Source organism: Eimeria maxima, genomic scaffold, assembly GCF_000499605.1.
Source record: "Eimeria maxima Weybridge genomic scaffold, Emw_scaff1068, whole genome shotgun sequence".
NCBI classification, from domain to species: domain Eukaryota; phylum Apicomplexa; class Conoidasida; order Eucoccidiorida; family Eimeriidae; genus Eimeria; species Eimeria maxima.
Window position 1 is genome coordinate 1 of NW_013564105.1, and position 12,513 is coordinate 12,513.

The following is a 12,513-nucleotide window of genomic DNA, read 5'->3' on the forward strand; positions in this document are numbered from 1 at the left end:
TAATATATATATATATATATAGATCTCCCAACGCGGCGACGAGTTCGTTTGCTCCTCTTTCACTTCTGCGCAAAATCGTTATCTGAACATATATTTCCGCCTCCAACTGATGCTGCTTAGGCGGCGTCTGTGCTGTGCTCCAAATGCAGACGGAGCCGTAAACACCAGCACAATCAATCGCATATGCCCTCCCAGAGAAGACGGCAGTAGCCCCCGTGTCGATGGTTCACAATGTTTGCATACAAAACAGGAAATGAGAAGCACAAGTCCAGTCAATCAAAGACACCTGGCCCCTGCAACATTATACGAGTGAGGAACAATGCATTTAACAGACGCATGATGTGCAGGCTGCCGCTGGTGCGCATGAGCCGCTGTAGCAGTGGCATGCTTAGTGCTGGACAAACTCCTGGGTATGCGTTCTACACGGAGGAAGGTACAGCTGGGAAAACTCTATGTCCGGATAGCCGATGCTGCTGAATGCCCTGATGTTTACGGCTCTTCATGATGCATTGGTGGGTGGTAAAGCCTACAAACACTGTCCCAATGCAAAAATCTACTAATTTCTGCACGGTCCATTCCTCTCAGGGAAAGGCATCACAGCGCGGAAAATTAGAGCCGCTCGGGACGACCAACCCACAGTTGGCTCGACTGCTTCCACGACCAGTCCGAATTGACTGGATGTTGTAGAAATTGGAACACTGTGAATGTGCACGTAAGTGGCTTACATAATATCTTCCTGCTAATCAGAAGCCCAGGTAGTCGATTTCTGACTGGTAATAAGCCACCCATAAGCTGCAGCACACATGCTAACCAGAAGCTAAAATGCTTGGACCAACACCACAAGGATTCACTTGGTTCCAAAGGTGGAGCGGCAGAAGACAAATGGAGGCCAGCAGAGGATATATTTCCAATATACCAATATGCATGCATACAGTTTTACCCACTTCTGTGTGCATCGTGTGTTGCCGCCTACTCTACAGAAATGCAGCGACCTCACTCAAGAACGTTGTCAGATACGTAATAAAGAAGACGCCAGGAAAAGCTTGTTTTAGCTGCTAAGTGCCACCTTGATAGTCGCAGTTCGCGAAGATCGAGCAGCGGGGGAAATGCGGAGATGAGTGATACCATCGTGTTAAGTAGTCTATAACCTTGGGAAGTCTTTGATTTTGAATGAACTAATCATGCCTCAATTTGAATTACTGTTAATTTTTGAATAACATAATGGCGCGACGCTTGAATGTGTAGGCTGGGCCTCCGATTACAGGCCGTGCTGCGAGCGGTGGCGGGTTGAGAGGGGCCTCTTCCTGTCCGAATTTTGGGTTTAGGGTTTGCTGAAGAGGTCCTTTAGATTAGTATTTCGTTATATATGAGATGTTCCACATAAAGAGCTGCGAGAAGTTGTTGTCAGTGTTCTGATGTTCGTTGGGCTGCATTGCTTAGCTCGGATTCAAGATGTTGTAGGATTTTGGCGGTGTATATCTTCGCAAAGAAGTCTGAGAGTCAAATGATGTGGTGAGGAAGTCATTTAGAAGCTGAGACTGCTTCTCTCTATCGAATCAGACGAGAGGAGGTTCTCCCTTTCACTATGTCCTTTCGTGACTGCATCACTCGACAGATCAGTGCAAGCAAAGACGCGCCCACTGTCGAAGCTCCACTGGCACAGGCAGCTGCAGCTTCTCGCACTCCTCCAGCTTCCTCCCGGAAAGACGCCTTCCTGAGCAAGTGCAGCGCTGGAGGAACTGCTGCAACAGCGCCAGAGGGCCCCGCCTGTAGCGTAGCTTCATCAGAGACGGCGGGTGGTTTTTGCGATCATGGAGAGGGAAGGGGGATTCCAGGATTGCTTGAAGGCAGCAATGGAGTAGCTGAGATCGCACGCAGTGACGGCATCAGTCTGCAACATATAGCCCGCAGGTCGAACCACAGCGGCTGTGCTGCCTCTGAGCGCAGTGGAGTTTGCGGCAGAGGCAAATTAGGCCATCGCATAATTAACGCCTCAGCTCCCATCACCTTCACCAAAACTTTCTGCGCCTCTGTACAGTTGGCCGCATTCACACGTACCCCTGAGTGCTACTTGAACGCGGAGGCAGTGCACGCGGCAGCAGCAGCAGCAGAAGCAGTATATGAGAATTCCGTCTCTTCGCAGCGTTTAACAGATTCTACGATCGCCGATCAGAGTAAGCAAATAGCAGGAAGAAGCTTGGGGGCAGCCCAGAGGGTGTGTATATCCCAGGAGGCGGCAAGACAGAACGAGAAGCAAAGGAAAGAAGCAGCACAACCCGTTTCTTTGCAGCGCCCCAACGAAACCATGCAGAACACAGGGGACGATAATACAAACGGTAAGAGGGAAGCTTCCGGATGCCCACTGCAGACATCTTCTTTTGGGCAAAGCAGCCGGACTGCTGTTGTCACGCGACCCATGCTGGGATCGTGGCTTTTCGGCAGTTCGGGGACTTCAACGGAACTTGAACGGCTTTTGAAGGAAGAGAGTGACCTTGCAGAAAATGCAGCAGCCAAAAGCGAGCTAGCCGCTACCAAGCTGTTGCAAGAGGACATGGAGGCGATGATTGCCAACTTGCAGCATGTACATTTAAGTGCACTGCCCCTGGCGTTTGTACTGTCTTGTCTCCACAGTACCTTCAGCACAAGCATCCTTGTCGCAGTGCAGAGTTACTCATTCTATTATATGAGCAAAATCTAGTTTTATATCCACGCAGCAGATGCTGCATGTGCGCGTTTACTTAGGTCAAGGGCTTTCTTGTTGCGAAACTGCGAGAATGCGAAACGGCCCTACTGACGACGGCGCAGGAACGAGACGACTTAGAGGCAACTCTCCAGCAGATTCAAAGTGGAATTCAAGACAGTGTTGCAACGAACCGTCGCCAGGCTGAGGAGTGCAAAGAGAGGCTTGTCCACAAAGAGGTGACCCAGCCGCTAGCTAGCGTTTTCGACGCATTAGGGTTTGAGGTGAAGGACTTAGGGTTAATGATTAAAGGGATGCTTTCCCTCTCTCCTTCTCGCTCCACATGAGCATTTGCAACTGCTTTTTGTATGCAGCGTGTGGGGTGGTGCCTATTTTGTTCCTGCAGCGGGAGGTGGAGGAGCTGCGAGCTCAGCTAGAACAGGCGACGGCGGAGGTGTTGACCTTGAAGAAAGAAAATGAAATACTGAAGTTAGAAGTTAACGTGGCGCGCGTTGAAGCGGCGGTGAGGTTTCAAACGAGTAGCATGAGAGCAGTTACAGACACCTGTCTGATGATGATGCCCAGTGGCAACCTCCATAACATGCACGGAGAGACTTCTATGTGGAGCACTCAAGGTACCTTGCTTCTTGCCTTTGTCCTGTTGCTTTTGGGGGCTCTCAGGACGTGGCAGCTGCTGATGGCTTCCGCATCGAAGAGTATCGGCTGGCCCTCCAGACACTCATGGAACAGAACAAAGTGGGCAACATTTCACTTTTTGCCAGTCGCCCACCTCTCGCTAATCTAACAGGGTGTCCAGATAGCTTTCTGCGCATATAGTGGACTTTGGTCTTTTGGGAGGCATCCATTCGGCTTTGCTTGGAATCAACGACGATGACAAGACGTGTCGCCCCTTTGTATCAGTTTGGCATATTTGGACTTCATGAGGGCTTTTGCATGCAGAAGTGCAGCATTGCTCGTCTCAGATGTGGGATTTACAGCGGGCTTATGTATTGGAACTGGTTTGTGCGGGGTCTGCATGCGTCTTCAGGCCCAGCGGCGGGAGCTGAAGCGGCTCCGTGGTCAGCTGATTAAGACGCGAGAGGACCTCGCGAGCGCGTTGGCAAGAGTGGACGAGCTGGAGACTATGGAGGAATTCAGGAGGTCGCAGACACGCCAGAGTGACATGCCAGCTGCCCCTCAAGACGCATGCCCAAGCAGTGGGCTCGGCGTTAGGGGTCCCCACGACAACTCCGAGGGACGTGGGGACCTACATAGCATCGGCGGGACCCCATTAGATGAGTGGCGTGCTATTTGCAGAAAGCACCAGACAGAAACGCAGGCCGATGGGGCGCCAGAGACCAATCCATCCGCTTGTGATGTAGCAGACGCAGCAGCATTCCGTGAGAGCGATAGAAGATCTGATGACGCAGATGGCAACTTGCTCATCTGCACAGGGACGAACAGCGGCAGCCAGGGGCATGGATGCACACATAGAGGGAAGGGTTTGGGGAGGAGTGTGAAGGGCTTGCTAGCCTCGGGAGTCACGCAGCTGCTGCAGCGTATTGAGTATGCCATCTCGACAGATAGAGAGCCCCCTGAGTTCTCGTCAGATCGCGAGTCGCAAGCAAGTGAAGACATAGCACAGCCAGAAGAGGAACGAGGGCTGCACGAAGAAGCAGCGCTCTTCCTGCAACGCACAAGCGGCAGCAGCGACCTCATCGTGCCCCTGGAAGATGGACGGCAACCGGAATCAGATGGGGAGGACGACGGCATCAGCCCCCAAGCGGGAGATTCAAGAACTCTGGGAAACGTGGCACGCAGCGTGTGGCAGGCGGCTCATGGACTGCTTGCAGACAGGGCACTGCCCCCAGCACGCCTCTCCACCCTGCGTACAGTTGCTGCAGGAAATCCCTCTGCATGGGAGGTGCTTCGTGAGCGGCACCGGGCAGCAAAGTCGATGCCGCTATTCAGCAGCATCCCACCTACAGCCTATCCCTTAATAGCACAGGCTGGGGATCACCGCCAAAGTTGTTCAGCCACAGTCAGGCAGGGAGAGGCCGCCTCCACCACAAGTAGGGCCGCTGCTGCATCACAGCGCAGGGGCCCTGCAGTGCAAGCTGATCCAGGTGCCTTCAAAACGCGGCCTTCAGGGAGAATCGAACCTGTGCGGCGCGGCGTATCCCCACAGGGTTGTATGACGGTAGAACTACCTTCCGGGCTGCCTACATGCGCTTCTGTGCCCCTTGATGTTGTCGAAAGTGCTGCGAAGCTGCGCAGCGATTCCAGCACAAAGGCAGCTTCATCTCCAGCGATTGCGGTGGACCTAAAAACTGCAACAGCTACTGACCAAAGCACTGCTTCTGGCGCAGCGGAGTCGAAAATTCCGCAGACAGCGAGCTTTTCACATCACTCGGGAGAGCTAGAAGAAAGCTGTCACGGCCTTGACCCCACCGAGACGGAACCCGACGACGCAGTCGTTTTTTCAGAAGAAGCAGATGCTGCAGCAGAGGATAGGCGACTGGAGGACAATAGAGTGTGAACCGGCTGGCTAGAATGGTTCGTTTTTGACCTCTGAGCCCTTTTCCGACTTTCAACTGTTGTGTGCGCTGTACAAATCATGGGCACCAGCTCTTGCGGTAAATTAGTATTTTCGATGCTGTCTGTTTAGCGTTTTGCACGCTGGAGCTTCCCGAGGAGTTGTGGATTAGCCATTCGCAGCTTTCGGCGTATGCTGCGTCGTCGCTTTTAGCCCCCACGGTATAGGGTGCAACAGAGTGATTCCTCTGACATGAAGGTGCTGTTAAGTGGGTCCAAACAGCCACTGCCTGTTGCAGTGCTTCCATTGTACGAAAGCATTTTAAGAGTTACGCATAATAGCCTTACAAGAAGGTAAGTGGCAAGAAGATGCTCAGCTCTTCATCACAGGGCCGCCCTATGCTGCCTGGTACATCTCCATCAGCTCGAACATAAAGGCTGCCTTTCCAGCCGTCTTGCTTCTATGTATATGTTGCAAGTGCGTAGTTGTAAGTCGAAAGCGCCCCATGCCAAGGGTCTCCCATAACGCAACAGCAAGTGAACAGTCTTATTACTGAACGCCTCAATGCTTTCTGCTGGTGCGAAATGGAGGACCACTTTAGCCACTTGAGGGGAAAGTAAACGACAGTGCAACCAAATGACACTGTTCTCCGCAACACCTTCAACCTTCCATGCGACATCTCACACACGTAACTCAGGCGACTATGGGTTATGGTTCAGCTCCACAGAAGTGCTGATCTAAGCATGCTTAACCCAGCAGTATACGTCCGCCGCTGTGTGTGTAGATGAGAGAGCGTCACTCGGTAGGTCAGTATTACACCCGAAAGGCCGTAGTACAGAAGGGCTGCTTCCTACGGAAGGACCAAACCCTCAGCACGCCTGATTCAATGGATTTTCCGGCGCCTTCTTCCACTGAAGGAACAGACATAAAAAGCGCACTGCTGGCAGCTTATCCAACCCTATGCCCTCAAAAAGCCCACTCATTACACCTAGCCCCCCTTTCCTCCCTCTTTGTTTCCTCTTTCCCCCCTTACTTCTCCCCTCCCAAATTCATTTGACTTGCCTGTTTTGACAGCAGCTCTAGCAGCTGCGAGCGTTTGAGTGTTGGGTTCTCGGCCTTCAACCTCGGCATCATCTGCTCCTCGTACGCCCGGTAGGCCTGGCGCACCCACAGTGCAAAACATGGTCTTCCATTGTGACGACAACTCACCGGAATGACCGACACCCTCCCCTGTGCCTCTTTATCTGTCTGCCGTCTTCTTTGTCTCAACTCCCACGAAGCACCAAGTGTCAGCAGATGAAAATGTTGGGTCTACGAAAAAATAGAACTGACTGCTTTCAGTCGCCTCTCGGGGTGCCTGTCCTCCCCAGGACCATCCGAGACCACCAGCTGGCTCAGAGCATCGTCAAGGGTTGAGGCTGCATAGCAGAGGTAGCCCGCACTGCATCAAATTCATCACTAGGCGGATTCACTGGTTGTTAAGGCCTACTCCTGCATGGCCGTTCAGTCACCAGGATCTAAAGCAACTGTGTTTCCTCAAGCCAGAGCATATTGGCCGTGTCTAGCTTGAAGCTGATGCAGTCTGGAGAGAAAAGCGCTTACAATATTACACGCATGAAGGAAACCTATGTATACAAATATGTCACGCCTGTGGACTGAGTTGCTTCTGTTTGTACGCCACTACTAAGACTCCCACCCTCTAACAGTGAATTACACAATCCCCGGGGCTCACCCGAAACAATACCTCTACCTTCAAGCTGAGCCTGCATAGACTCCGCCCTCATGATATGGTTGATGTTTGGCTCAAGCCGTGGCAGGGATGCGTCATCCTGCGCCAAGACAGTAGTGCAATCGCCTGAGGGCTAGTGGCTAAGGAAGTGCATTCAGCGAAGCCTCCACAGTGCTGCCTCGTCAAGAGCGTGAATATCGAACTTACCGAAGGCGATAACGCTTCTTTTTCCATCGCTGCAGCTTTCAACTGTCGCTGCAGTATCTGTGCTCGTGTGAGCTTCGTGGGCGGTTGGCTCTGCAGCAGTTGAACCCACAGAACCAGCGACAGTTACCAAATACGCAACGCTTGCTGCATATGGCACATTTGTGTAGGTCGTATGTCACCTAATCCTGAGTGTCTGCGTGATTCAGCAACACCTTCTTCGTCGAGTTGCCCGCGAGAGCCTTCATTTCCTCTTCGGCTAACTTTCGAAGTTCTAACTTTCGCTGCATGCGTTCCTCGGCTTTTGCTTGAGTCTCTGCCTGCAGCGATGAGAGTTAAAACATGTCCGGTTGCGCTGGATAATATGACTACGAGAGGAAGAAATAATACGAAGATTTTCATGGAAGAGCACAGCACTACAATCACGGCATGCAGTCCTGAATCAAAAGACATACTTCCCCAATGCTCGCACCTTCCTGTCTAGTTTGCGCGAAACGAGTTTATCATTGTCTTCCCATCTCTTTCTTTCAGCTTCCTGTTCTGCTGCTGCTGCCTTTGCTGCTGCTGCTGCCGCCTTGCGCTCCCGCGCCTCAACGGCGCGTTGGTTGACACGAACTGGCATGATGTCCTCTATGAAGACTCAAACAGCTGAAATAGACAAATAACTGAGCTGCCACGACAGTGGGAGGCCGGATGACCTCCACTGAAGTGCCCGAACAGTGCGGGAGTTGCAAAGCCTGGGACTATTACTATGGACCATGCTATAGCTGTCCTGCAGCAACGGCTGAGAAGGGTGGATGGAAACTCGCTGCAACGATCACAGGAAACCCGCATAATTAGATGCACAACTCATTGTACTAGAAAGGACCCACAGGGATAACCAGGCTCTCGCTCGCGAAGGGACGCAGCGTCGGCATTCGGGCACAAAAGTGGGCATCTCTTACTCCAGTTGAGGCAAGTACATGCAGCACTAATCGAGATCAGTCTTAGAGCTCCAAGAATTGAGACAAAAAGGCAGTGTTGAGGGTTGGAGAGGCGAAAGCAGACGCTATCAAGACGAGACCCAAAGGAAGCCCTAAATCACCGCGAACGAAAAAACTCCCAAGTGGCATCCAAAAGAATCATGATCCCCTGTTAGTACACAGTTCTTCTTACGGAAGGATCGTGGGGCCACTTCAGGTGGGATTGGATTCAACTAAAAAACGACTGAAAGTTCAACATGCCGCGAGACAAATCGTCCAGCTCCACCAGGCGCCTTGACGCGACTTCCAGCATTGAAAGAAGGCGAGAGATGGAAGATCCCAACAAATTAACAACAATGACGGAAGTGGAAGACATAGCTTCAGTGTTTCTTGGCTTCGCAACTATCAAAGAATTCGGTCACGCGGGGTACACCCTCCGCAATTGGGGCTGGTAGTCGCCAGCATGGACCCATAGCAGGCCACTGCAAATCTAGTTATGGCCATGGCGAAATTATTGTGTACTGTGCTTGAAATCCGTAGAAGCACGCTAGAGCGCACATTAGAGCGCATCGGGTTCACCCCACGCAGAACAGTTCTCTAACTTGCAAAGTTAGAGTGGCTTATCTTGGTCGCATTCGTACCCTTCATTGCGATACTAACGGTGACTAGAAGCTCAGCGTGCATCAGGCTTCCCCCTGTCATTTGCTAACATTTGTAACAGACTACGCAGTCAGACCGCCGCTCACACTGTAGATGCAGTGTGAGCCGCGGTTTGACAGCGTGTACTTGATACAGCAAAGGGGTGGCCGCTGGGCCATCCATTCCTACTGCATCTTTTCATTCGACTTCAGTTCAAATGCTTGGTGAGAAATTGGGTATTTCGCGTCATCGTTCAACGCCAGGATTTCCAGGATCTTTCTGTTGCATCGGTATTACTCTAATCCTAGACTCTGCACGTACAGTATGTTTCTGTCATTGCAGAAATAAATTTTATCGCTGTGCTCAAGCAGTAGTAGGCAGAATTGTGAGCTGTTGGAAGCTATTATAATTGAAAAAGTTAACTACTTTGCACGATGTCAGTAGGCGGCGCTGGGCTGGTTGACATAGCCGGCACAGGCACTACAGCCAGAGGGACCACAGGTCTCCACCTGCTGACTTGGCGGATGTTCTAGAGGATCGAGTGATATGAAGAGCCAATCATGCCAGTAGATTAGTATGGGTTTTATGATGCTTCCTCACGAACTAAAGGCCTTGCGAAAACAACGAGAAAACAAGCAAGATCGTTGTTTTCGGTGGGATCCAACTAAGGAAGCCCTACAGCAACAAGCAGCACAGGAGAGAAGGGGTGAATACGTAACATGAAGTACCTCTACACTAACAATTCCTCCAGCACAATGCCTGCCACCGGCTAATGACTCTATGCCACCGGTTAATGACTCCCTTCATTATAGGCATGGTAAGAGATCCTCTCGTGAGCTATTATGCTGTGGGGCTCTACTCTCTCCACTCTTTTCTATGCCAGCCTGAACCACTATGAGACAATGGAAATGGCCCTGGCAAGCGGCCGATTCCTTCTAAAATGGTCACCTATATGCAACCAACGTCAAGATGGCAAACGTTGGGTGTTAGTTACGTTATGACACATTCATCAGATTACAGATGCTGGAACATAAGTAAACAGGGCATCTGTACTTGCTAACGCTCTTACAATGTACCGTAATTTTTAGCGGTTACCCCTCTTCAGGATTGTTAAATGCCTGTCCTCGAATTCCGCGACACATTAAGTAAACTCATTTTGTTTCCGAGAAAGAGTATAATCAATATCGGCACCGAAAACAGGGGAGAACAACCCTTCTTTGTATCCGTAGGCAAAAGATGAAACGGATGCGCAGGGTATAAGGCAAAACAACCCTTCTTTGTATCCGTAGGCAAAAGATGAAACGGATGCGCAGGGTATAACCGAAAAAATTTAAAAAGTATGCCTAGCGGCGTCGTATTCATATGCAAACAACTCGTTACATTCAAAGTCGTAGAAGGTGGTATTTGGGGCCTTTGCACTTCATGCAGCCTCTTCAGGGGTGTATTATATCTGCCTAACCTGACGCCGCTCCAAGCAGTGTGCCCCAGTTCGAACCTGGCAGTGTTCGCACAAAATTGTGAAGCCTGCTGAGGCACTAGGTGCATGCTGCTGCATCTCGGCGAGAAGTGTACGACAGATTTCTTAGTACTCCCAACTCCTAGTGTCTGCCTGACGTCCGCTAAGTTATGGCTTATCAAACCATCGCTGACGTTCACGAACGCATCTGCACTGATTTCTGAGAAAAGATACCTCATAGTGCGCATGACGTTACTAACGTAGGTTTACAAAGTGCCTATGCATCAGCCATTCCGCAACGGTGAGACAGAATGTTGCGTATCTAGTTTGCCTTAAGTGTGCAACTGAATGCGGTCCTTTGGGCGACATGGGAGAAACCGAATTCTACTTAAGGCGTGCATGATGGCCAAGAACGCTGCAGCTTGAATCGTACAACACCAGCAGCTAATGTGGTATCTGGCTCAGAAGACGAACGTAACTAGACGTGTTTGGTGAATTATGCTGAAAGCTATTATATGCGCTGAGTTGCTCTCACCTGGCAGGCAGAAAGGGGCTGGCCGTGCTTCCTCAGCTGCACGGGAGGCACACTAAGAAGACAGTCTCCGCTTTATTTAACTATCGATCGTGTAACAGACGACTTGAGTAAAAATGGGATCTCAGGCTTCGTCTTCATTGTAGGCAATGCCTACCAACAACCATTTTGCAAAACGCAATCTTTAGCTAATGTTGGCTAAAACAACTTAGCTCAATTTTAAGAACTTTCTCACGTAGAGAGTTCTCTTGCGTCACACATGCTGGCCCCCTGGCCTGGCGTTGGAACGATAGCAATCAGAGGTCAAAAGATATCGCTTGTTTCTTATGGCTTAAAGCATTGCCAGAGTCGACATGAAATCTATACACAGCTAGAGAGGGCATAGGGCCGTCACTGGTTGCCTTTTCTCCCTTTGGAGCTGCCTGCAGCTACTGTTGTCCGACATAATATTTGCTAACTACCAGGTAACTTGCCTTGACCACGTTAAAATGAGCATGAAGCATATTTCCTCAGTGATGACTGCTCTATTCGGGATATTGTTTGCTGTGGTGCCCTTTAAAATACTCTATGCATCCGCCAACAACGTAGGTGCAGAAATTGAAGTAAAAGTAGGCCTCTAGGTTTTGAAAGCTATGCAAACAGGGGCTTAATGGAATGGCTCTGAACCTGCTCTTCCAGCAGAAAAGAAAAAATAGATTAGCGGAGCGAAGCTTTTGCCATAAAGTCACGGACAGAAAAAATATAAGTGCCCGGCTGATTTAAACACCTAACATGCTCCCGCTGCAAACAGGACACCTTGTAACACAAATAAAACCACACACAAAATCCAACAATGCCCTAGATCAGGACAAGCAGCTATCTTGAAGCGGATTCTTGGGCAACTAGCGCGGGCGACTTAGCAGCATACTCCACGGCCTTCTTTGGCAACACAGTCATAGACTCTTTAGAAGCAACGCAGGCGCTGCCTTCTTGGGAGTGGCAACCTCCGATCTTCCTTCACCCTCACTCTTCTTCTCCAAACCTCCATCTGCCTTCGCTGCTGCTGCGGCCTCTGCTGGCTTCGTCGCGGCTGATGCGTCTGCCTTTGCCGCAGTCACCGGCGTCTTCGCAGTAGGCAACGAAGGCGCTGCCTTATTGGGGGCCACAGTCTCCGATTTTCCCTCACCCTCACTCTTCTTCTCCAACGCGCCTCCGGGCTTTGCTGCCGCATCGGCGTTTGCGGGCTTCGCTGTGGCAGATGCATCGGCCTTTGCAGGAGCGTCCACCGCCTTCTTTGGCAACAAAGTCATAGACTTCTTTGGAAGCAACGCAGGCGCTGCTTTCTTGGGGGCCACAGTCTCCGATTTTCCTTCACCCTCACTCTTCTTCTCCAAACCTCCATCTGCCTTTGCTGCTGCATCGGCTTCTGCTAGCTTCGTTCCGGCTGATGCGTCTGCCTTTGGAGGAGCCTCCACCGCCTTCTTTGGCAACACAGTCATAGACTCCTTTGGAAGCAACGCAGGCGCTGCCTTATTGGGGGCCACAGTCTCCGATTTTCCCTCACCCTCACTCTTCTTCTCCAAACCTCCATCTGCCTTCCCTGCTGCTTCGGCCTCTGCTGGCTTCGTTGCGGCTGATGCGTCTACCTTTGCAGTAGCCTCCACCGCCTTCTTTGGCAACACAGTCATAGACTTCTTTGGAAGCAACGCAGGCGCTGCCTTCTTCGGGGTGGCACCCTCCGATTTTCCTTCACCCTCACTCTTCTTCTCCAAACCTCCATCTGCCTTCGCTACTGC

General features: G+C 51.0%; 3 protein-coding genes across 3 annotated transcripts; 1 reads left to right on the forward strand and 2 right to left on the reverse strand.

Moving 5' to 3' along the window:
• Window positions 1-1,585: 1,585 nt before the first annotated feature.
• On the forward strand, window positions 1,586-5,219 carry EMWEY_00048120 (hypothetical protein, conserved; the record flags this gene model as incomplete). Its single annotated transcript, XM_013479336.1, has 5 exons — window positions 1,586-2,581; window positions 2,743-2,919; window positions 3,087-3,203; window positions 3,362-3,436; window positions 3,729-5,219. 5 exons carry the CDS (start codon window positions 1,586-1,588, stop codon window positions 5,217-5,219), a joined length of 2,856 nt encoding a protein of 951 aa, XP_013334790.1.
• A 1,026-nt stretch (window positions 5,220-6,245) lies between these two features.
• Window positions 6,246-7,771, reverse strand: EMWEY_00048130 (hypothetical protein, conserved; the record flags this gene model as incomplete). Its single annotated transcript, XM_013479337.1, has 5 exons — window positions 6,246-6,374; window positions 6,549-6,634; window positions 6,949-7,045; window positions 7,153-7,242; window positions 7,622-7,771. 5 exons carry the CDS (start codon window positions 7,769-7,771, stop codon window positions 6,246-6,248), a joined length of 552 nt encoding a protein of 183 aa, XP_013334791.1.
• A 3,899-nt stretch (window positions 7,772-11,670) lies between these two features.
• EMWEY_00048140 (hypothetical protein) lies at window positions 11,671-12,405 on the reverse strand (the record flags this gene model as incomplete). Its single annotated transcript, XM_013479338.1, has 1 exon — window positions 11,671-12,405. One exon carries the CDS (start codon window positions 12,403-12,405, stop codon window positions 11,671-11,673), a length of 735 nt encoding a protein of 244 aa, XP_013334792.1.
• Window positions 12,406-12,513: the final 108 nt, after the last annotated feature.